Source organism: Emys orbicularis, chromosome 11, assembly GCF_028017835.1.
Source record: "Emys orbicularis isolate rEmyOrb1 chromosome 11, rEmyOrb1.hap1, whole genome shotgun sequence".
Classification (NCBI taxonomy): Eukaryota; Metazoa; Chordata; order Testudines; family Emydidae; genus Emys; species Emys orbicularis.
Genome location: NC_088693.1, coordinates 39,271,346 through 39,296,923, shown reverse-complemented (window position 1 = coordinate 39,296,923; position 25,578 = coordinate 39,271,346). Strand labels below are relative to the sequence as shown.

The 25,578-nt window shown below is 42.7% G+C and overlaps 1 protein-coding gene across 2 annotated transcripts in view; it reads left to right on the top strand.

Annotated features, from left to right (window-relative positions):
- The window catches only part of TLK1 (tousled like kinase 1), a 147,414-nt gene that overhangs the window by 101,588 nt on the left and 20,248 nt on the right, over positions 1-25,578 (top strand). For both annotated transcript variants that reach the window (XM_065413227.1, XM_065413228.1), the window contains 5 exons: positions 5,588-5,654; positions 14,872-14,969; positions 20,359-20,440; positions 21,358-21,449; positions 21,543-21,632. In XM_065413227.1, coding sequence (XP_065269299.1) covers positions 5,588-5,654; positions 14,872-14,969; positions 20,359-20,440; positions 21,358-21,449; positions 21,543-21,632 — 429 coding nt within the window. The remainder of the gene's footprint in view (positions 1-5,587; positions 5,655-14,871; positions 14,970-20,358; positions 20,441-21,357; positions 21,450-21,542; positions 21,633-25,578) is intronic.

Genomic DNA, 25,578 nt, shown 5'->3' with positions numbered 1-25,578 from the left:
GTATATCTTGACTTTAGTAAAGCTTTTGATACTGTCCTGCATGACCTTCTCATAAATAAACTAGGGAAATGCAACCTAGATGGAGCTATCATAAGGTGGGTGCAAAACTGGTTGGAAAACCATTCCCAGAGAGTAGTTTTCAGTGGTTCACAGTCATGCTGGAAGAGCATAATGAGTGAGGTCCCGCGGGGATCATTTCTGGATCCGATTCTGTTCAGTATCTTCATTACTGATTTAGATAATGGCATAGAGAGTACACTTGTAAAGTTTGCGGACGATACGAAGCTGGGGGAGGTTGCAAGTGCTTTGGAGGATAGGATTAAAATTCAAAATGATCTGGACAAACTGGAGAAATGGTCTGAAGTAAATAGGATGAAATTCAATAAGGACAAATGCAAAGTACTCTACTTAGGAAGGAACAATCAGTTGCACACATACAAAATGGGGAAATGACTGCCTAGGAAGGAGTACTGCGGAAAGGGATCTGGGAGTCACAGGGGACCACAAGCTAAATATGAGTCAACAGTGTAATGCTGTTGCAAAAAAAAAATAATTCTGGGATGTATTAGCTGGAGTGTTGTAAGCAAGACACAAGAAGTAATTCTTCCTTTCTACTCAACTGGAGTATTGTGTCCAGTTCTGGGCGCCACATTTCAGGAAGGATGTGGACAAATTGGAGAAAGTCCAGAGAAGAGCAACAAAAATGATTAAAGGTCTAGAAAACATGACCTATGCGGGAAGATTGAAAAAATTGGGTTTGTTTAGTCTGGAAAAAAGAAGACTGAGGGGGGACGTGATAACAATGTTCAAGTATGTAAAAGGGTGTTACGAGGAGGAGGAAGAAAAATTATTTTTCTTGTCCTATCCTCAGAGGTTAAGAAGCAATGGGCTGAAATTGCAGCCAGGGTGGTTTAGGTTGGACATTAGGAAAAACTTCCTAACTGTCAGAGTGGTTAAGCACTGGAATAAATTGCCTAGGGAGGTTGTGGAATTGTCCCTTCTAATTCTATGATTCTATGTTCTTCAAGTGGCTAATAAGTTATTGCTTTTAGAAAGAAGAATTTTGGTTTCCATAGAGACTTCCTCCTCCCTTCACTTTTCAGCTTTAGCCGTTTTGGTCATGGTGACTCCCTAAACATCATTTCCTCTGTCACTCCATTTATTCAGTGGCAGTGTCTCATGCAAATACTTCAGTTCTGATCCCTGTGTCTAATTTAAAATGTTTGTGGGAGGGGATACTAAGCTGTCAGTTATGCTAATCTAATTGAACAAACTTGTTTAGAGGGAACATTCTGTTGGGCATGGAGGAAGTAGAAAATGTTTTCAGCAATTTTTCAGAATTACATGTTTAAGCACTAACAATGTGCCTGGGTCTTTACAGGACAAATAAAGACCGCCCTTGCCCCAAGCAGCTTAGCCTATAAAACAGACATAGATAAGACCCAGAAAAGATGTTGAATTAGAACATTATCGGAGAGATGTTTGAAAGTGCAAAGTGTTGGTCTAACTCTGTAAAAACCTGCAATAGTTAGGCTACCTCTGGAGCACTTCTAAAAATTCCATCCTGAAACATTTTCTTTTTGTTGTGTAAGGAAGGTATGAGCAGAAGAATTTGAGCATTTTGTTGTATTCATATCCCACTTTTTTTTCCCCTGGGGGGATGTCTAGAGGAGAGATCATTATAATAGTAGCACCGTGTTGGTTGTGATCCACTATAGATTATGTTTAAGGCTGCGAGTCTGTCACGGAGGTCACATAATCCGTGATCTCCGTGATTTCTGCAGTGGCTGGTGCTGGCTCAGGCAGCCCCTGGGCCAGCGGCAGCAGTTTGTGTGTGTGGGAGGGGGCTAAGGACAGGGAGTTGGGGGGCACTTACCTTGGGGTGGGGGGCTCTCACTGGCATGGCCCTGCAGAAACCTAGGCAGCGGGGGGGGGGGGCGGGGGGGCTCTGTGCTGCGGTTCCCGGTCAATGGGAGCTGCAGCAGCCGGCGCTTGTGCCCCTCCACCTCCTAGGAGCTGCAAGGATGCGGAGCCAGGTAGGGAGCCCCTGCCAACCCTCCCCTCTAGCACCAGCAGGGTCCTGGGCCACCTCCCCCAGCACCCGCAACACCCCCAGATCACCCGCGCCTCTTTCCCACTCCTCCCTCTCCCCCCCACCCCCCAAGTTTTAGTCACAGGTATTTTTAGTAAAAGTCATGGACAAGTCACAGGCCGTGAATTTTTGTTTACTGCCCATGACCTGTCCATGACTTTTACTAAAACTACTAGTGACTAAAAAATAGCCTTAATTATGTTGCATCACAATTTCTGTTTTAACTCCTTGTCTTCAGTCATTCGTTCTGAAATTTTCAATTTTCTGCTAAAATTTTCCATGGTAGGTCTGTGCCTGACGATTATTTTTGATAAGAAAAAAATCAGTGAGCTGCTCTTGCGTGAGAGGAGAGCGAAGAGAAATATATCAGTCAAATAGGGGTACTCTTCAGTATTTTTGTCAAGAGCTTTGAAATCTATCTATGAAAGAGACTATCTAAATTATGAGGCCCATTTTACAAGTAGAAAAACTAAACCTGAAAATTTGGGTGACTTGCCTGGGCAGTACAATGATGTAGTGGCCTATAAACCAAAAAAATTAACACCAGGTACATTGTTAGAACTTAACATATAATAAATAGTAGTAATATTTCTGTTAAAGTTTCTATAAACTAATATGTAAGGTGTAGCACACTTTAATGTTCAAATAAGGAACAATAAACCTACTTCTAGCAAGTAACTGTTTTTGAATCCAGGTGGGAATGAGGTTTGTCTCTTCACCAGTAATCTAACACAAATTAAACTAACTGTGCCTACAATAAAATTTAGCATTTCATAAGCTTCTCTGAAAATTGAATGTCAACAGTTTTAAATTGCTTATGCATCATGCAGTGCCTCTAACCACATTAGATTTGTAAATAAAATATACTGTGAGAAAAACAGTTGTTTACTGGGCATAGTCTGGAAGGATGGAGAGAGATTGACTTGAAATGTAATATATTTTCAAGGTGACCTCTGCATATTCATACTTGTGGGTTGTGCCTCTCAAGGGTTACTGAGCTTCAGGAACATCCTGTAAAGCAGTGCCTATTGGAGCCACACAAACTTCCTATCCTGGCCCTGCATGTAGGTAGCCAAGGTTATGAAAGGACCACGTTTCCTAAACTGCCTTAGTTCCTTCCTTTCTTCAGCTAGCTGTGGCTGAAGGACTTTCACTCAGTGCCCAGAGTGATTTCTGGAGGATTTGATATAAAACTTATGTTTCCAGTGATAGTTTGTGTTTGTGCCTTTATTCTAGATCAGGGGGTCCTCTAACTTTTTGATTGTGGCCTCCAAGTACTCCATAAGAACAGCAGATTTAGGTTGTGAGCATTGTGTCTCTCCATGTTTCTAGAAGTAGACACACAAACCAATAGTTTGTTCTTGCCATGATGAGTGTAGGGTCATCATATCTTGACTCCACTCCTTTGGGCAGCCGAGGCTCTTTGCCTTTCTAATCAAGGAAACCTAGCAAATCCAGTCTCTGTTTCAGACATTGGACATGGACCTTGAGGAGAAATCTAAATCAGGGCCTTCCTTCTGTGTCTGTGTGGCTCAGCGTTAGTGCTGTCTTGTGCAGTTGGCAGGTTCATCGTGACAGTTCTTGGAACTGGAGTGGTTGGTTTGTCCAGGGCTCATGTTCTCACTTGTGCTCACTTCTCTGGTCTATTGGGACAAGCCATTTGAGGCGCCATTCATTTGTTTTCCATTTAGCATATGGGCTATATGGCCTTAATGACAGCATCTCCTCTCCCTTGTGAGTTTGAAGAAGATCAGTCATAAAACCTGTTGCTAGTCACCCATCTGCTGCTCCCAGACAGCTAAGGTTTTTTCTTCACTGCCGCTTCCTCTGCTGCCCACACCAGTATTTGTTAAATTGTCCCCTCAGTTGGTGTGCATGACCACCTTTCACCCGACAGGGAAGAAGGTGTAGGGCACTTTGCAACAACATTGTCCTGAAAGGAAGGACTGCTTCTTCCTCAAATTTTCCTGGGGAAGTGGTCACATCCTTGTTTATTTTGCCCCCTGATTTCAGCCCATTTCAGGAGATGTTAGAACTGAAGCTCTGAAATTCACATGTCCATAGATAGCCTTTTTAACTGATTAAATGAAATCCAGCAGTACTAAGAGAAAGAGAGTCTCACTACATTAATAATGAGCTACTGGACCCTGCTAAAGACATCTGATTGATTCCAACGTCAATCCCAGCCATATCTAAAAAAGGCAGTGACAATAAGGGATTTCTGTACCTGTATTGGCTCATTGGTGGTGTCAGTAGTCATTGAAAGGTTGAGAAAAATCCAAGGTAGTTCTTACCTTTCCACTGGGTAAAGACACCAAAAAGCTTGACTTTTGGTGAGGAATGTTTAGTATCTGTGTGGCTAGGTACCAATTGCATCTTTGGGAAGAGATGTATCTTCTCATTGACCACCTTTCTGACGAGCAGAAAAACGTCCTAGCATGTCTTACAGGCATGACATGTCAGATGCTTTGATTCTTACGATGGTATTAGTTTTTCCTCAGTACTCCTACATTATTCTAAGGCTCAGATCTGTGGAGACCTACTCCTATTTGATGTGGAGTGCCCTTTCAATTTCAAAATGAACGAGGTGCTTCAAAGAATAAAAGACTCCGAAGTCTAACAGCAGTAACTCTCGGGGAGTCCTTCCATCAGTCCTGAAGAGGGAGAACTCTCTTTTTTATTGTTTTGGTATTGGAGACCTTTCATGACATTCTGAAGTTTTGGCCTCAGTTCTGAAAGGTGCAGGCTTTGCAATATCAGAAGAGGCAGGACAGTGGAAAATGTGTCAGGCAGCGAGCTGATTAATCTTCTTCCACTCATTTTGTCATCTTTGGGATCAAGCCTTTAGATTTGACACATTGAATGAGAACTGAGAGGTGGTTTTAACTTTGGCTTTTCTTCATTTCCCCTTCTTTTGAGGATCTGTTTAGTCTGTTTCCTTGCAGTTTTGGGTGGAATTATTACAGCTCACTGGGTAGTTGAGGTTGTTCAACTTGGATGCACGACGCAGTTCCGCTCCATACTACTTCCTAACTACCTTCCATAATTTCTATGATTGGAGACAATGACCTGGAAATCCTGAGTCTTAAACTTGATTCTTTCAAACTGTCTATGGATTCCTTCGTGGTAGTGCACTGAGTGACATATTTTGAGAACCAAGCACTGAGGCAATTGCTAAGATTTGGGAGTGGTCAAGGAGAAGATCTCGTACTACGTAGTGGTCTACTGAATGGGAAGTGGTCCTAGCATAGACAATTAATGTTTCAGAGTACCAGATAGGTTTCTATAAATAATGGGTTTTGGCCCTGGAATGACAGATTATTAAAAAAAAAAAATCCAGACACAATTTAAAATGTGACCTTGTGTTGGTAGTTATAAATGGTAAATAAAGAATGCTATTTACTGTTGTTATTCATATTTTAATGTGTATGTCAATTTCTGTATCTTTTATAAGATAGTAAAATCTAAAACTGCATATTATTATTATTTTTGCAGGTTGACTCTAGCAGAATATCATGAACAGGAAGAAATTTTCAAACTTAGATTAGGACATCTTAAAAAGGTATGTGTAGTCATTTGCTCTGTGATTTTTGCTGCCATGCATCGAAGTGCAAAAACTAATACTGTCACAGTGTAAAAAAAACTTTTTAGAGCTGTCTTACAAAATACCAGTAAGCAATGAAGAGTTATGTATTGAATAATGACTTGATTCCTTCATGTTCCCTAACGTGGATTATTCTGGGAGTACTGGAGAGACAGCATGCTTAGCTTCATGAAGTACTGAGTCCATTGTATTCGTCTGCACTGACCTCTTGGATCAATGCAAATACAGTAATTAAGCAAGCAATTTGCAAACAACTAGAATATAATAAGGTGATAAATAACAGTCAGCATGGATTTGTCAAAAACAAATCGTGTCAAACCAACCTGATAGCTTTCTTTGACAGGGTAACAAGCCTTGTGGATGGGGGGGAAGTGGTAGATGTGGTATATCTTGACTTTAGTAAGGCTTTTGATACTGTCTCACATGACCGTCTCATAAACTAACTATGGATATACAACCTAGATGGAGTTACTATAAGGTGGGTACATAACGTTCCCAGAGAGTAGTTATCAGTGGTTCACAGTCAATTTGGAAGGGCATAACGAGTGAGGTCCCACAGGGATCGGTTCTGGGTACGGTTCTGTTCAATATCTTCATCAATGATTTAGATAACGGCATAGAGAGTACACTGATAAAGTTTGCGGGCGATACGAAGCTGGGATAGGTTGCCAGTGCTTTAGAGGATAGATTAAAATTCAAAATGATCTGGACAAACCGTCTGAAGTAAATAGGATGAAATTCAATAAGGACAAATGCAAAGTACTCCACTTAGGAAGGAACAATCAGTTGCACACATACAAAATGGGAAATGACTGCCTAGGAAGGAGTACTGCAGAAAGGGATCTGAGGGGTCCTAGGGGACCACAAGCTAAATATGAGTCAACAGTGTAACACTGTTGCAAAAAAAAAGCAAGCATTATTCTGGGATATATTAGAAGGAGTGTTGTAAGCAAGACACAAGTAGTAATTCTTCCACTCTACTTCTCGCTGATTAGGCTTCAACTGGAGTATTGTGTCCAGTTCTGGGCGTCACATTTCAGGAAAGATGTGGATAAATTGGAGAAAGTCCAGAGAAGAGCAACAAAAATGATTAAAGGTCTAGAAAATGTGACCTATGAGGGAAGATTGAAAAAATTGGGTTTGTTTAGTCTGTAGAAGAGAAGACTGAGAGGGGACATAACAAAGGTTGTTACAAGGAGGAGGGAGAAAATTGTTGCTCTTAACCTCTGAGGATAGGACAAGAAGCAATGGGCCGAAATTGCAGCAAGGGAGGTTTAGGTTGGACATTAGGAAAAATTTCCTGTCAGAGTGGTTAAGCATTGGAATAAATTGCCTAGGGAGGTTGTGGAATCTCCATCATTGGGGATTTTTAAGAGCACGTTGGACAAACACCTGTCAGGGATGGTCTAGATAATACTTAGTTCTCCCTTGAGTGCAGGGGACTGTACTAGATGACCTCTCGAGGTCTCTTCCAGTTCTATGATTCTATAATGTATGGGTATTATTGTTTTCTGGTCACTGAGTGAAGGAAGGTTGACGCAATGGTTATAGCTTATCAGATGAGACTGGTACAGACAGGGTGACTTTTAATTTTTGTTTTGGCATTAATGGTATTTGCTGCATATAGATTTTATCAGCTATGTAATAATACATTAAATATGAAATATCAATATAAGCAATACTACTGTTCCCTTTCTGTAGGCCCCACAGATGAGGTCACTGAGAGTTGAGGGGACTCAGCTTCCTGCAGTGAGGTGCTCCATACCTCATTGTCCTTTCCACTAAATCACACTTCTGATCTCTGCTTAGGAAAAGGGGATATTACTGCAGTTCTTAGCTTCAATGCAAGATGTAATGAATAAGGCTACGATTCCCTCATGGGTATTTTTAGTAAAAGTCGGGACCGGTCACAGGCTTTCGTGAAATTGTGTTTATTGGCCGCAACCTGTCCCGACTTTTACTATTAATACCCTAGGGGGTAGGGAGGAAGGGCGACAAACAGAGCACTGTTGGGGCTTGTAGCTGCTTCAGCCCCCTGCTGCAGCTCCAGCCCCACAGGGGCTGACCCAACCCCAGCTGCTGCTCCAGCGGCCCTGGAGACTGCTACTGATCAGCTGTTTCAGCGCCCCTCCCCCCCGGAGGAGGGGGGGCTGGCCGCTGGTCAGCTGTTCCCGGTGTGTCCCATCCATTTCCCCCCAGCCTGGGGGCTGGCTCTAGCCATGCCTCACGGGGGTCCTGTAAAGTCATGGAATCTGTGACCTCTGTGACAGAATCGTAGCCCTAGCAAGGAATGTTATACACATACCACAATTAGAATTGTTAATGTGGAAAAATTAGAATGGAAATAGCAAGACTGTTGGTAACCAAGCAGTGTTCTATTTATGCAAATAAAACTTCTTGTTTCTCCCCTCTGGCTGTCTTCATTTCCAGAACTGCCACATTTCAGCCTGAAGGGAGATTAAGAATTTCTCTTTTGTTTAAAAATGTTTAGGCCCAGATTATGCTAACTGATTTGGTGTAATGATGCTTTGTGTGCTCTAGTGTCACACCTCTGAATGTTAGAATCTGTCAAGTTTGTATGTGTACAGAAGAAACAATGCTGTGGAAGTAAATATGGTGTGCTGGCAATACCCTGTCCATAATTCCAGGTGCGCTGATATGCTTTATTCTTGTTATGAACTTCCTCTGTTAGAATAATTCGTGAATTCAGCCGTTCCTTTAACAATGTGTTTTAAAGCAAAAATGAAAATTGATTTAAGGTCAAATATCTTTGCTGAATATCCTGACTAACCAAGCTGTCAGGGGCATTCAGCACAGAGATAAGTTTTACAAACCCTTTATTTTCAATTGTATTTATCATTTCAAGATGAAAATTATATCTGTCATATTGTGACTAAAGCTGAATCTCTCTGTGAATTCTCTTGATACTTTTTGACTCAATAAAGATCTGAGAATGCATCATTCTGGAACATCATAAATATCATGGATAGACTAGGTTGCAATGACAGTTTTGGTATTTATATCACATTCTGGAATAGCTTCAATCAGCCAGGAAATGCCAAAAGGGTGTCACAAAGGAAGGAAAGGGGGATTTTAAAATGTTAAAATGCATATCACCTCATAATTTGATTAGTAGAGGCATTAAACACAAAAACTCAGGCTTAGTTATTATTCATTCCTGCTTGACAGAGTACCATTAATGGCCTCAGTGATCTGGGCGTCTGATCTACATTTTCCAATATCACTGTTTTTTCGACATTCATTTCTGTCTTGGCATGGTTACTTTTTATTTGTTTTTTAAACATTTTTCTTGAACAATAGAAGAAAATATATTTAGTTTTAATTAATCAAGATAAATGTATTTGACTCTGTTCTTGTGGTTAAGAAGCAAATTGGAAACACTTACTATTCTTGGAGCAGGCATGTTTTCAGACTTCATTCTCGTGAGGAAACGCTTTTTGTCAGTGAGTGACTCAGCAACAGTTGAGTTGTCGTAGATAGATTTTTAAAAAAGCATTTAAGGCCCCACTGCTACAAAGATTTGCACACATGCCTAACTTTACTCATGTGAGCAGTTCCTTTGTTATACAGCGGGGCCATTCAAATGAGAAAAGCTAAGCATATGCTTAAAAATTATAAACTATTTTACTTGTAAATAATTCTGTGTTTCATTTTAGAATTGAGTAATATACCTGGTCTGGTAGTTTGGTTGAAGCTAATGCAGCAATACAGGAGAACTAAAATGAAAGCTTAAATCCAATGTATATGTGTCTACTGATAGTTTTCTTGCAGGTAGACATTTTGAAGTTTCACTAAAGTGTCTCCATTTACTTCATATTAAAATTAATTGTAAGTCAAGGAAATTGTCAAAATCACCGAAGTGGGACTTCTAGTTTAAAACAAAAAAAAATGTAGATTTTCAGATTTTATTTTTCACACCAAAACTCAAGGTTTCTAGACTTGTCTTTTCATTGAGTTTATATATACATTATTCTATTTATATTTTTACATTTGAATTCTGTATATAAGCAAGTATATGTCCATGTTCACTAATGGCTCAGTTTAAAAATAAAGCTAAATTAATCAGTGGCAGAATAAGTCTGTGTGTGTCTGTAAAAAGTAATATTAGAAAAATATTTATTTGTAACTCTCTAATGTGATAAAGATGTCCTTTTTTAGAAAAAATAGTCTCCTTTTTGCTTTTCATTTTATCTTCACTTTTATTGGTTCTTCTCATCTACTAGTGTTCTCTTGGTATGTGTTTCTCTGCTGCCATAACTCTTCCTTCTTTCCATCTGCATACCTTCTCTCCATCTGGTTCTTTGCTGCCTGGTCCTCCTTCCCTTCACTCTCTAAATGCTTTCATGTTGCTCCTTTCTTTGCTCCCTCGGTGTGCTGCTTACAAATGGTCCTCTTGTTCTCCAGTTCCTCAAGAAATTTCTCTCCTGCTAGATCCTCATGGTTCTTGTTCTTACATTTTTACATAGCAGTGACCTGCAGGAGAGAGAGCTTAGCTGGTTCTTTCCTGTTTACAGGTATTCAAAACCTTAGTGTCTGAAGTAACATCTGGAAACTGCGAGACCAGCCAGTTCTCTTTGGACTAGCACTGGTATAATGAACCACATTTTGAGGACCACTGAATTGCATAATATATGAACAGAAATCCAAAAGAAGCAATAAATAATAGGATCCCCCGTCCTTGTAGTCTCTGAGAATAACAGGGACAAGAAGAGACAAATGGGATTTTTTAAGAAGGGGTGTGTGTCAAATTCTTTATAGAAGACTAATGGCTTATGAGAAGCTGCATATTATTTCAGAGTATTCACCTGAGAGCTGCCAGGGTGAAGCTAAATATGAAAAAATTTGCTTGTTAACAACATACAAACAGGAAAATGCAAATAGTATTATATACTAGGAAAAGCAAATACTTGATTTAGTTTTGCCAGCAGAAGAGGCATCTTGCACTAGCCAGCTGCTGAAAATTGGGGATTTGGTCCTTCTTATCAGAATGAAAATTTATCTTGCAGATAGTTTTTTGCCTTGTCTGTCATGGGGAGAGATTCTTGATTCCATTGGCAGTCTTCTGATTGATCTGTGTCTTAAGACTGTTGGAGATATACTCATTTAATTTATATTCCAGATAGCAACAACATAGTTTTGAGTCAATTATGCGTATAGGTAACACTTCTTTCCTAGGAGACATTTTTCTTAGTAGGTGTCATCTTAGAGTAATTCCATAATTACTTGCTTTTGTGTATGGATTGATTTCCAATCCACTTCGTAATTATAAAGGTTAACCAAAGAGGCAGTTATTCTAGAGTAAGGTATTATCATTCTTTCTAAATTACGTTCCAATTAATTTAAATTTTCTAAGCAGAACTATCTAGAGTGGAAGCATGTAACAAACAGTACAGGGAAAATATGAAAACATGGTCTCTGACATTTTCTGTTGAACAAGCTTAGATCAGTTTACCAATAAATTTATTCTAATGTTTCACATTATAAGCTTGTAGTTGCAAAGAAAGGTATTCTGTTCCCTTAGTGGGTCATTCCACTGAGGCAAGGCTGTCAACTCCCCCCCACTTCATGCAAGTCTAGTTCTGTGGAAACAATGGTGCTCAGTAATCTGGCAGAATCACACATTGTATTGTCACAATTATGAAGTGATATTCACCCAAGAGTTCTGAAGGAACTCAAATGTGAAATTGCAGAACTACACCTCTACCCCGATATAACGTGAGTCGATATAACATGAATTCGGATATAACGCAGTAAAGCAGCGCTCCGGGGGGGTTGCGTGCTCCGGCGGATCAAATCAAGTTCGATATAACGCGGTTTCACCTATAACGCAGTAAGATTTTTTTGGCTCCTGAGGACAGCGTTATATCGGGGTAGAGGTGTACTAACTTTAGTCTGTAACCTATCATAATCAGCTTCTGTACCAAATGACTGGAGGATAGGTAATGTGACGCCAATTTTTAAAAGGGCTCCAGAGGTGATCCGGACAATTACAGGCCAGTAAGCCTGACTTCAATACCAGGCAAACTGGTTGAAACTATAATAAAGAACAAAATTGTCAGACACATAGATGAACATAATTTGTTGGGAAAGAGTCAACATGGTTTTTATAAAGGGAAATCATGCCTCACCAATCTGCTGGAATTCTTTTAGAGGGTCAACAAGCATGTGGACAACAGGGATCCAGTGGATATAGTGTACTTAGATTTTCAGAAAGCTTTTGACAAGGTCTCTCACCAAAGGCTCTTAAGCAAAGTAAGCTGTCATGGGATAAGAGGGAAGGTCCTCTCATGGATTGGTAACTGGTTAAAAGATAGGAAACAAAGGGTTTTCAGACTGGAGAGAGGTAAATAGTGGTGACCCCCAGGGGTCTGTACCGGGACCAGTCCTATTCAACATATTCATAAATGATCTGGAAAAAGGGGTAAACAGTGAGGTGGCAAAATTTGCAAATAATACAAAACTACTCAAGATAGTTAAGTCCCAGGCAGACTGCGAAGAGCTACAAAAGGATCTCTCAAAACTGGGTGACTGGGCAACAAAATGGCAGATGAAATGCAATGTTGATAAATGCAAAGTAATGCACATTGGAAAACATCCCAACTATACATATAAAATGATGGGGTCTAAATTAGCTGTTACCACTCAAGAAAGAGATCTTGGAGTCATTGTGGATAGTTCTCTGAAAACAGCCACTCAATGTGCCGCAGCAGCCAAAAAAGCGAACAGAATGTTGGGAGTCATTAAGAAAGGCATAGATAATAAGACAAAAAATATCATATTGCCTCAATATAAATCCCTGGTACGCCCACATCTTGAATACTGCATACAGATGTGGTCGCCCCATCTCAAAAAAGATATATTGGAATTGGAAAAGGTTCAGAAAGGGGCAACAAAAATGATTAGGGGTATGGAACGGCTTCCGTATGAGGAGAGATTAATAAGACTGGGATTTTTCAGCTTGGAAAAGAGATGACTGGGACTTTTCAGCTTGGAAAAGAGACGACTGGGGGGGATATAATAGAGGTCTATAAAATCATGATAGGGGTCACCAAATGAAATTAATAGGCAGCAGGTTTAAAACAAACAAAAGGAAGTATTTCTTCACACAATGCACGATCAACCCGTGGAATTCTTTGCCAGAGGATGTTGTGAAGGCCAAGACTGTTACAGGGTTCAAAAAAAGAACTAGAAAATTCATGGAGGATAGGTCCATCAATGGTTATTAGCCAGGATGGGCAGGGATGGTGTCCCCAGCCTCTGTTTGATAGAAGCTGGGAATGAGCGACAGTGAATGGATCACTTGATGATTACCTTTTCATTCCCTCTGGGGCACCTGGCATTAGCTACTGTTGGAAGACAGGATACTGGGCTAGATGGACCTTTGGTCTGACCCAGTATGGCCGTTCTTAAGAACACAGTATGTCAATGGATAAAATATTATGTAGACACTATGCTAAATAACTTTTATTAACATTTCACAATTCTTTTGTTTATAAAGAAAAAAATTGTAGACTGATTCACCTATTTTTTAAATGAATAATTCATTATCTGCCAGTATTGATTTTCAGGTTTTATTATGTTTATTCTCTATTAACATAAACAGGATTTCAGATATCATTTCTCTGTTCTTTTGAGGATCCACATTTTAAAAGCACTTCTCACTGCTGCTCAGAAATTCTCAAAATCCTTGACTCCCAGTTTGGCTATGTTAAATATAACAGCCTTGTTCATACCCAACTCTCATGCTAGACATTACAACATGTGTGAAAGGTGGAGTAGAGGGCATACCAGTGTGATTTTTGTTGTCACTTTAGGACAAAAATGTAAAAACACTGAATTTTTTTTTTTGTATCTACCTTTCTTTGAAAGTAGTAATAAAGTTCTAAACTTTCTTTTCACAGTGCTTATTCTGAAATAGTTTAGAAATGCCTTAATCTGAGATGTGTGCAAAATACTACTGGATTGGAACACTAAGAAAGCTAATAAAGGGTGTATTCCATTGTCAGCACAGTAGTCATAGTAATAAGATGATGATGCTGGTGCAATGATTTTATATTTAAGTTAAATTTCAAACTTGTTGAACTCATTTTCTACTTGTAGGAAGCATGTTTACTGATGCTAGAACATCAATTATAAATATCTATCTTTCTGCAAGTTAAGGACCATTAAATTGTGTACTTGTACTATGGGATATAAATCAGTGATACTCAAGAGAACCACAACAGTGTGAATTCATTGTTTATATATATATATATAAAAATTCTCAAAGCAAATAAGTTAATAACTCAGTGCAAATTGATAACTTAATTGGTTAATAACATAGTAAAAGCATCTTGATTTAATTATTAACCAATCTAAGTTATTAACCAGTCACATGGTGTTTTAATATCATGTGCTGCAAAGAGCTGCATTAAAGAGACACATTGAAGAGCCACTTGTGGCTTGCGAGCCTCCGTCTGAGTATCACTGATATAAATGAATTGTAACTAAAGGATGTTTGAATAGGCAAGTATGTAGAGTAAAGATGAGATTTTCAAAGGTGCCTAAATTAGAGGTTTTGCTCCTGACTCACCTTGGTGCTTTTGAAAATCCCACCATAAAACTTTGACAACATACATTCTGCATTTGTGATCTTGATAACATAAATGGGAGAACTCTGAAACTAAAAATTCTTTGATCAGTGTTACAGATCAAATGCTTAACTAAATAATATTTAGATTATTATGAATATTCTTTCATAGTCTTGCTTTGTTTCACACTTGAGCTTTAAAATATTTTAAAGCATCTTTTCTAAAACTGCACATCTCAATTTTTTTTCACAGTGTACATCAATTTCAGACCCAGATAATCTCTCTCCCTGGCTGAGGTACAAAACCAGCTGCCACTCAGTTTGAATAGTATCCCCACAGTGCAGAACAAAACCGAACATCCCATTACTTATAGGTTTCATGGAGAGGAGGATTCCTTGAAATAGGCTTATGCCTTATCTCTGAATTTTTCAGGCCTTAAAAGAAAAGCAGTTCTATTTTCTGGTTCAGCAGGGTTTTGTAATGTAACGTTCCTCCATCACTACCAGTATTGATGCATGGGTAAAAATATCCTTTTCAAACAGTGAGTAAATTGAGCTTTTATAGTTCATTCATTTCATCTGCAGGAAGAAGCCGAAATACAAGCAGAACTCGAACGTTTGGAAAGAGTTAGAAATCTTCACATACGAGAACTCAAAAGAATAAACAATGAAGATAATTCACAGTAAGCCACTAGATTTTAATTTTGCATGTTTATTCTTAAAAACCTAATATAGTTAAAAAACTACATTCACCAAAATTGAACAGGATATATTATAACTTTTTATTAGGTGTTCTCCCTATTTTTATATTTATCTTGTCTTAAATGGACTAATTTTACCTAAAAATAATGGTTATAATATAATTTACAGGGCATATGAGGGATTGAGCATATAGAGCTGAAAATGCAGAACATCTAAAACTTGCTACATCACAGTTCTGACATAAAGAATAGTTATGGGGGAGTCTAAAGCAACCCACTCATCTGAAAGTAATGCCTATAAACTTGGTGAAATCTTGATGCACTTGCGGAAAATTTATGTTGGTGTAACACTAGATTCAGCTCTATTGCAGTATTGTTCACATATTTATCAAAGCTCCAGAAAGCGCAGAAAAGCAAATGACTAAGTCATGTATATGTTACTGATATCTATTGCAACATTTGAATTTGTGTGGTAATCTATTGTAAGATAAAACTTGCATCTAGAATTAACTGTGACTCTATATATTACATAACTGAGTAAAGTGAACAACTCTATAATGGTAGAGGATACAGAAAGTTCAATTTTATGTTTACTCTTGGATATAATGAAACTATACATATATGATTTCAGCACTTCCAAAAGTGTTAAAGCCCACAATTGGATGAATTTTTAATCTACAATATTTTTAATGGTTGCCATATGCTGGGGAAATTGTGATTGCTGTGAGGCTGTAGCGTTAGGGCCATATTTTGCCACTGTTTTGGATTCAAGAAGTAACTGACATAGATGTTTTGCATAAAAACCAATGTCACAATGTTGTCCTTTATAAAGACAAAAATTCTAGACATTAGGTAGCTGTCCAATGTATATAACTCAGCTGAACTGAACATTTGGGTAACTTAAGAAGAAAGCATACTTAAAATAAAAAAAACAGGATCAACAAGAAGGAAATTACTGTTTCTTGGAGAATGGCAGGTTTGGGCTATCCTATGCAATAGTACCTGGTGTGGTCGCCAATTCTGATTGGATGAATTCCTGGAGGTTTCATCACATGACATAATCTTTCATTAAAGATTAAGCTTTAATTCCTGGAGAGTCCAATCCTGGAGGGTTGGCAACCCTAGTACCTGAGTAGGAAAGCCCCAACTATGCTTCCTGTTCTGAAATTGAGAACAGTACCTGTTACACAGGCTCTCTAGGAGTCCATGTACTTCAGTGCTGATTTTCTGCAGTAGATGATTATAAATTCTGTGTTGGAAAATGAAAAACTTCCTATCTTGTGTGTGTGTGTTGGGCGGATGGAAGTAGGTGTGTACCATCACTTAAAAAATAGATTGGATCCTCTGCTTCTGGTGCTCCTGGAGGACACTGTGTCCCTAGAGCCATGCAATCAACCCCACTGTTATATCTGATACCCTGAATTGGGTTGGTGATATATATATATATATATCTGTTCACGAAAACAGACAAATAAATTTTGATAATGAGAAATGAAACTTTTGATGTTTTATAGATGGCCACAGTAGATAGTCATGTACTTGTTACTTCTAGTAACTACATGTTACTGTGGCTATGCCAAAATACTTCCAACCCACACTTGTATATAAACATAAAAACCCAGCTATTGGCAAACCCTAACATGCAAGGCCTTACATAAATTCTGCAGAAAACTATAAGGAAGCAGTCCCAGATCAGAGAGAGAAAAGTACATTGCAGTGTCTCACCACTATGCTGGAAACAATGTGGTGAGAGGATTCTTAATACACACATGGTGGGCGCACAATTATAAGAAGATTTGGTTAAAGGTCGTAGTACTGCATATGAGAAATACATAGCTCCAGCTACAACAAATACAAGAATCATACCTATTAGGATTATTCTTATCATGGATCTCTGTCATAACCTCTGTACTCATCTGATCAACAGTTAAAAACAAAATTGCACATTTTATGAAGGAGAAATACACATCCCCTGTCTCATCTTAAAAAGCCTGATGGATTCAGGGAGTTTGTTACAGTATGAACATGGACAAATGGACTTTCTCCTAGCAGAAATACTAGGACTACTTTACCCTTGTTAGTTTTGAGTGGGTGGGAAGAGGTCTATGGTAGAAGATAGCTAAGCCCAACAACCTGAAAATGTTAGTGGGAAATGAACAGATTCAAAAAGGCTGATGATTTGCACATATGACTGTTAAGAACAGGATGCTATAAAAAAAATTAAAGAATTGCCACAATTCATTGTTGAAGAAACATATTACAATAATATACAGTGCTACAGATATAAATTTAGGAAATTCCACATTTTGGCAAAAAGATAATCAATTCATTCCCATTCCCCTGTCAGCCTCTGGGCAGCAGGGACACGCTTTGTCTGGGCCAGCAGGAGAAAGAAAACCCTTGGCCCCTTTAAGAACTTGTACATGAGCCCTCTCCTCCTTATGGATACTTAGCCTCCTTATGGGCTTGTGGAGGAGCTCTGTGGCTCATTGTTTGGACAGAAGAGTGCAGCATAAGCCTCTGTCTCCTTTGTATCCAAAGGGAGGAATTATAAACCCTGCCCTGGGATGCCATTCTGTGCTGAGAAGGAAAGCTTCCCCTCCCTCCTCCTGGGATTAGAGTAAGAATGGATTTTGGGGCCTTACTGTGAGTATCACTAGTTTTGGGGCTGGGAAGGAAGGAAATTTTCCCTCAGTGAAGTTTGGCTTGGGCAAAGTACATTTTTCAACTTCCTCTCAGCAGCCCGGGGACCTGAAAGGTGGGGTAGGTTGTAAAATTAATTTTATTGCAACTTGATAGGTGTGCAGTGCAGGTAATTGTTCCAAAGTGGTCCACTTCCCTGATGCACTGGAATTGGAAGTGGATTAGGAGAAGGCATCTCGTAAAGAAAGTGGAGAATGAGGTTGGCGCTCCTAATGTCTGGCATAGTAAGGACATAACCCCCTCTTCTCCACTCCCTTTATCCTTGTATGAGGGAAGGGTGGTAGGGTCCTAGCATGTTTATGGGGTAGGAGGCTGTTGGTATGGGTAGAACAGATTATCAAGAAAGGGTGACTTTGCTGGACAAGTTATAGCCAAATAGGTCCCCGGTGGGTTACTTAAAGTTGCAGCCTAATTAAACCACCTTCCTGGTGTCTTGTCTTCCTGTAGTACAGGGGTCGGCAACCTACGGCACGCATGCCAAAGGTGGCACGGGAGCCAATTTTTAATGGCATACTGCTGCCAGCTGAGGTCCCCGCTGCCGGCCTGGGTGAAAGAAACCCCAGGCTGGCAGCAGGCTGAGCGGGGCCAGTGGCCGGGACCCCAGGCCGGCAGTGGGCTGAGTGGGGCCGGCAGCCGGGACCCCAGAGCGGCGGTGGGCTGAGCGGCTCAGCCCGCTGCCGGTCTGGGGTACCGGCTGCCAGCCCCACTCAGTCTGCTGCTCTCCGACAGGGAGTTCCTCCAGGAAGGGCAGGCAGCTGCCGGCCAAGGATTCTTCCCCGTGGGGCAGCGGAAAGGCACCTCGGTGATCTTGGATGTGAGTTCCGAAGCCGCTGCCCACGGGGCTCAGGAAGCACTGGGGGGACTGGGCTCTGGGAAGCAGCTGTGTTAGGGCTCCCAGATGCTGCATGAGCGGCTTATGCGACTCTCTCCTGGCCCCTGGACTTTAAAGGGGGAGCCTGGACTGGTGCAAGGCGCCGCGAGTCGCAACTGGCCCCCCTCTTTGCATGGCCCCGCTGCCGCCTCATGCTCCCACTCTCCTCTCCCCTTCTCTGGCACTGCATCAGCCCAGGAGGGAGCCGGGCAGCGGTGGGGTTGGAGGGGTTTTGCAGCCTCTGGAAAGAGCCAGATGGAGACAGGGAGGCTCTTGCTGTGTCTGTGTATCCTAACACAGTGGCACTTCAGTTCGGGCGATAGTGGCCCCCTGTCTGGGCAGCTTTCAGCCCCCAGGAGAGTTCAGGTTTAAAATGCTCAAACTGCGGAGTGATCTGGGTAGGTCTTGCATCGCAGGGGATCTGCATCTCAAAGGGGAAGGCAGTGGGGAGCGCAGTGGTCCTTAGAAGCAGCCATATGAGTTTTTTGGGCAGCAGGGACCCGGGTCTTAAGGGCCGCTTCTGAGAGCTCCAGTCCCTGCTGTGTCAGTTTCATGTCAGGAGTTGCAGCTGAGCTGCTTCTCTGAGCCATTGGCATCACCGAAAGGGAGAAGCTGAAACTCCCCTGGGCACTGTGTCAATAAGAGTATTTGGTGCACAGGTTCATTTGAAAGAACCTCCTAATGCTCCTTTATGTGGTAGCAGTGTCGTCTCCCCCTCTCCCCCGTTGCTGGTACAGTCACTGCTTTTCCTCTTAAATGCACATGCTACCGTCTTCTGAACTTGAAAAGTATCTGGGGTGTTTGTGTGGATCAATATTGCAGGCAGAGATGGGAGCCAGAAAGGGCGAAATCTACATGGACCGTCCATTTAGATCAGCGGTAGGCAACCTATGGCATGCGTGCCAAAGGCAGCACGCGAGCTGATTTTCAGTGGCACTTGCACTGCCTGGGTCCTCGCCACTGGTCTGGGGGGCTCTACATTTTAATTTAATTTTAAATGAAGCTTCTTAAACACTTATTTACTTTAAATACAACAATAGTTTAGTTATATATTATAGACTTATAGAAAGAGACCTTCTAAAAACGTTAAAATGTATTACTGGCACGCGAAACCTTAAACTAGAGTGAATAAATGAAGACTCAGCACACCACTTCTGAAAGTTTGCCGACCCCTGCTGTAGTATATGGGACAAAGGCTAAACTGAGGGATGAGGGAAAGGGAAAAAGGAATGTTAAGAAATATTTTGGGTTTGTTTTTCTTTTGAAAACAAACAAGAAACTGGAACTAGATGTAAAATGCAAATAGAAAATATAATTTGTCTTGTTACTGATCCAATAAAATTTGAAAATCAAAAGTAGCTAGAACACTTGTTTCCCAAACAGTACATACCCAAAAGAACAGCTGAAATTTTGTTTCTCATTGGACTCAACTCACGTATTGTAAAAATATAAATAGTTAAAAGCTTAACGGTAAAACTTAAGACTTTTTTCATAATCTCTCAAAAATGCAAAAAAAAAAGACGAACAAAACTAAGTGGCTGAATGGCAGTGTTTGGTAGCAGTTGTTGATTTGATATTATAGAATGAAAACATTAATTTACTATTTTAAAAACTGCATAGCTATATTACACTGTGCTACCATAAAATTATATTTTAGTAGAATATTACTGAACATAGTTTTTTTTCTTATTAAAAAATACTCAGATAAATTAGGTTAAAATAATATGAAGGGACCTAGAGTAGAGCTTGAAATTTATCTCAAACAGTTACTTGAAGTCTTCCTACTTTCTTTTTAAGGTTCAAAGATCATCCCACATTAAATGAACGATATTTGTTACTTCATTTACTTGGTCGAGGTGGCTTCAGTGAAGTATATAAGGTAATCTGTATTTTGGTCTGCTAATGTAATATTTCATAGCCACATACGTTTGTTTATATAATTCTTACTTTTGATCTCCCGGACTAAGAGGGTTCTAATTAGACATGCCAAACCCATGAAAAAAATACAGAAATTGGGCTTGTTTTTGGCTTACGTGGCTTGTGAGTTGCTTGTTGGCTAGTTTTTGGATTGTAGCTTGTTTGGCTTGTAGCTTGTTGCTTCTTTTTTTGATCATCTCCTGGCAAGGAAGGGCAAGGCAGGGAGAAAGTCCGGGGTGCACAGAGAGCACCACTGAGCTGAGCATCACTGATCATACTTATATAATCAATAGACGAAGGCTCCATTGGTAATAGGGAAGAAGCCAGTATTGTGACTGTAGACTTGCTGATATGTACACTAAGGAAAATGCATTACAGCAAATTGGAAAATTAGGGACTTGTGGTACAAATTTTAAAAATGTTTTAGTCCTTCTGGACCTGGGATAATTAACCCCAGCCATAGAAGGGAGCGCTTGCCACTGAAATGGGCCTTTATGAACCCAAACATAGATGTAACCTCTTGGTTAGTCATAGCTTCTCTGGATACATTTATTTTTCTGAATATAAAATTGGCAGAAGTCTTGCTTGATAAGAAAATATCTGAGGAAAGTGGAACAAAATTGTCAATGTTATGATAAGCTATCTAATGCAACACCATGGTTCTACAAACTACATGTAGTATTGCTTGTATAATAAAGTTTGTATACTTCAAATTAACTGGGTCTTCACGATTATGAAGTGTTTTTCTATAACACATCTGTATAGTTTCATTTTGCTTAATTTGTCTGTAGATCTGTGGATTATATGCTGAATTTGGATCTTTTTGAGTGTTGTTTTTTGTCATCTTTGGTTGTAATTGTCCCATATCTGGTTTTCTAGGCTTTTGATCTTTATGAACAAAGATACGCTGCTGTGAAAATACACCAACTTAACAAAAGCTGGAGAGATGAGAAGAAGGAAAACTACCACAAGTAAATATTAATGACTTAGGATTCTTGTGGTAAATTGAACTGTGTTCTGGTGATCATGGAAAGTTAACAAACGTCTTAAACATCTTCTTTTAGACATGCCTGCAGAGAGTATAGAATACACAAAGAACTGGATCATCCCAGGATAGTTAAACTCTATGACTACTTCTCCCTGGATACAGATACGTAAGTGAAATGACACTGATTTTAGAACATTCCAAGTATTTTTAATACCTTACTTATATTAAAATGAAGACTGTATTTGAACACTAAGGGTGACATCCTCACCTCAGCTCTGGCCTCGTTGTCTAAAATGACTGGAGCAATAATGTAAAGGGGCTCTAAAAGCCCCAATTCTGTCTGGGGGAAAATTCCCCATGGTGCAGACAATGTGGAAGACAGTCGTAAGGCTGCTTTCTGGGGACACCCTCGTATAAGGGGCGTGTTGGGATGGACTGCAGCACACAGTACTGCAAGTGAGTCCAGGTAGCACTGTAGTCCATAGGACAGTCCAGGGAAGCTACTGCAACTTAGACAGACCTCCGGGGCTGTCTTAATTATACCAGGGGCTTCTCCAGTTCCCTGTGGAGGCCAGGATTAGGAGTTTCCTTAACCACTACCATGCTTCCCTTGGGTTGCGCCTTTAAGAGACCCAGCACAGAATTTCACTGTAAGAGATTACACTATGTTTGTTATCAAGAAACTTGTCTAAGTATGCAAAAAGGAAAGTTCTTCTTCGAGTGATTGCTCATGTGTATTCCACAGTAGGTGTGCGTGCTCGCCATGTACACCGGTGCCGGAAGTTGTTCCCCTAGCAGTACCTGTAGGGGAGCGCACCGACGACCCCTGGAGTGGTGCCTCCATGGTGCGGTATAAGGGGCGCTGCGCGCTCCCCCCACCCTCAGTTCCTTCTTGCCGCCAGTGAAGGTGCTTTGGAACTGCTCTGCTGTAGCTCATCCCCAAAACTGCTTGTTCGTTCAGTGTATGGTACCTGTAGTTAGTTAGTTAGTTCCCAACGCGGTTCGCCGCCCAGCCTCCATTCAGGGCAAAGTCCACATGGATCGCCCTCGACGCCCACCAGGCTGTCTGGTTGGGTTCTGTCTGACCGAGACTCTCAGCGCTGCTCCGCCTCGAGGAGCGAAGACCGACGGGACCAAGGCAGATGACGCCAAAGGTCCTCGTCTCGGAAGGGCTATTGCAGCCGGTCATGGCACGAACGTTGACATCGGTCCCGTTCAGCGTCCTGCTCCAGGACCCCGCCACTGCACCGCGGCCGCGGGCGTCGATCACCGTCGTCTCACCGTCGCGGGTTCATCCACCGGCGCCGATCGCGGAGCAGCTGTTACCGACAGTAACGGTCCTCCACATTGGGATCGCGGTCCCGTGGTCGGCATCGTTGCCGACGCTCCTCCCAGTCCAGGGACAGCGGCAGGTCGTATGTCAGCCCGGCCTCCCTTCGTAGTCGTCCATTGATGGGCCAGGCCCGCCAGGCCAAAAAGCCGACTCCGCTGGTGCCACAGCAGGTGCAGTGGCACCCGGCCACGTGGCCAGCCCAACAGTACCAGTGGGCACCGTGGCCACCGAAGCAGCCCCCGGTGGGGGCTCGCTCGGTGGCCGGAGCCTCAGAAGGACCATCGGCCTCCCTCTCCAGACCTCCGAGGAAGGAGTCGGTGGGATGTACATCCTCGGCACCGTGCCTGGAGACCGACCAGCTGGTGGACTCTCCGGTGCCAGTGGACACAAAATACTGCGCCGGCCTCCTCACTTTCCCCAGATGAGGCAGTTACAGCCCCTCCTCCCTCCATCCCGCAGAAGGACTTTAGGGCCCAGCTAGAACTCTTAAAAAGGGTGGTATCAAGCCTCCATCTCCAAGCAGAGGAGATGGAGGAGCCCTCGGACTCCCTGTTTAATGTACTGTCCTCCTTGGCACCGGGCCAGATGGCCTTGCCTCTCCACGAAGGGGTGGTGAAAATTTCAAATGCCCTGTGGCAAACCCCGGCCTCATTGGCCCCCATCTCTAAGAGAGCGGAACGCAAGTACTTTGTCCCCGCCATGGGGCATGAATACTTATACACCCAGCCTGCTCCTAACTCCCTGGTGGTTAAGTCGGTCAACCACAGGGAACGCCAGGGCCAACCAGCCCCTACCCCGAAAAATAAAGATTCAAGGAGGCTGGACTCTTTGAAAGAAAAATGTACTTGTCCTCGAGCTTCCAGTTACGAGTGGTGAACCACCAGGCTCTTCTGGGCCGGTATGAGTTCAATCTGTGGGGCTCCCTGCCCAAGTTCGAGGACTCCCTCCAGGAGTGTGACAGGAAGGAGTTCAAAGCGCTGGTGGAGGAGGGCACAGCTGCTGCCAGGGCAACCCTGCAGGCAGTTCGGATGCAGCGGACATGGCCGTGTGGTCCATGACCTCCACGGTGTCTATGAGAAGGGCGTCATGGCTCCTATTTTCTGGGCTGTCCAGCAAGGCGCAGACCTCCCTGAAGGACCTCCCGTTTGATGGCAAAGCTCTGTTTGCGGAATAAACGGATACAAAGCTGCATGGCCTGAAAGACTCCCGCACGACTTTCCAGACTCTGGGTCTCTATGTTCCGGCTCCGACTAAACCTAAGTTCAAGCCGCAGCAGACTCCTGCTCAGGCCACCCATTCAAAATACAAGACCCCTTATAAGAATTCGCGGGATAATAAGAGGCGCCCACAGAGGCAGTCTCGGCCTGCCACCCAGCCTGGGTCCTCCAAGGTCAAGCAAGTGGGGGAAAGGCGGTTTTGACGGGGCGCCCTGCCAGGTCTCATCAGGTATCCACCCTCAATAAAGCTTCCCTTCTCCAATCGGTTGTGTGCTTCCCTCCCGGAGTGGTCGCGGCTCACCTTGGACTGATGGGTCCTCAACACCATCTCCCGGGGCTACACCCTCCAGTTTACTTCCTCCCCACCCAACCACTCCCCACCCCCGTCCCTCCTGGGGGACCCCTCGCATGAGGCTCTGCTCGAGCAGGAGGTGGGGCGGCTCCTGGGCCTAGGAGCGGTGGAAGTGGTACCGGGGGAGTTCAAAGGCAAGGGGTACTACTTCTGCTATTTCCTTATCCCGAAGGCCAAATGGGGACTCAGGCCCATCTTGGACCTGCGAGGCCTGAACCAGTACATGGTGAAGCTCAAGTTCCGCATGGTCTCCCTGGCCTCCATCATCCCCTCCCTGGATCCCAGGGACTGGTACGCCGCCCTCGATCTACAGGACGCGTACTTCCACATTCATATATTCGAGGAGCACAGACGCTTCCTCCGTGTCACGGTAGGGCAGGAACACTACCAATTTATGGTCCTCCCGTTTGGCCTGTCCACTGCCCCCAGGGTATTCACAAAATATATGTCGGTGGTGGCAGTCTACCTCAGGCGCCAGGGGGTCCAGATCTTCCCCTATCTGGACGACTGGTTGGTCAAGGGCAGCTCCCGGTTTCAGGTGCGGGATCACGTGGCGCTCCTTCTGTCCACATGCACCACTTTGGGCCTGTTGGTAAGCGACACCAAGTCCACGTTAGTCCCGTTACAATGCATAGAGTTTATCGGGGCGGTCCTGTTCGCCTTGTCAGCCAAAGACTCCCTCCCACCGGACAGGTTCGAGACCCTGAAGGGTCTCATGGACACGGTCACAAGGTTTCTGGTGACAACAGCCAGTGTGTGCCTCCAGTTCTTGGGTCACATGTCAGTGTGCACATATGTGGTCCGTAATGCCGGACTCAGGATGAGGCCCCACAGCTCTGGTTGGCCTCGGAGTTCTCCCAGGCCAGGTAGGACAAAACCCGAGCCAGTGATCACCTCCCTATGGTGGTGGTCCTCCCCGAGAAACCTGCTTCAAGGAGTCCCGTTCAGGGGCAGGGCCCTGTTGCTGGATCTAGTGTCCGACGCGTCGGATCTGGGACGGGGGGGCCCATGTGGGGAACGTTCAGACCCAAGGTCTGTGGTCGGCTCAGGATCTGACCCTCCACATAAACGTCAAGGAGCTCAGGGCAGTACAGCTGGCATGCATGGCCTTCCACTTGCACCTGAAGGGCCGGGTGGTCAGGGTTCTCACAGACAACACGGCCTCGATGTTCTATATCAACAGACAAGGCGGGGCCCAATCCTCTGCCCT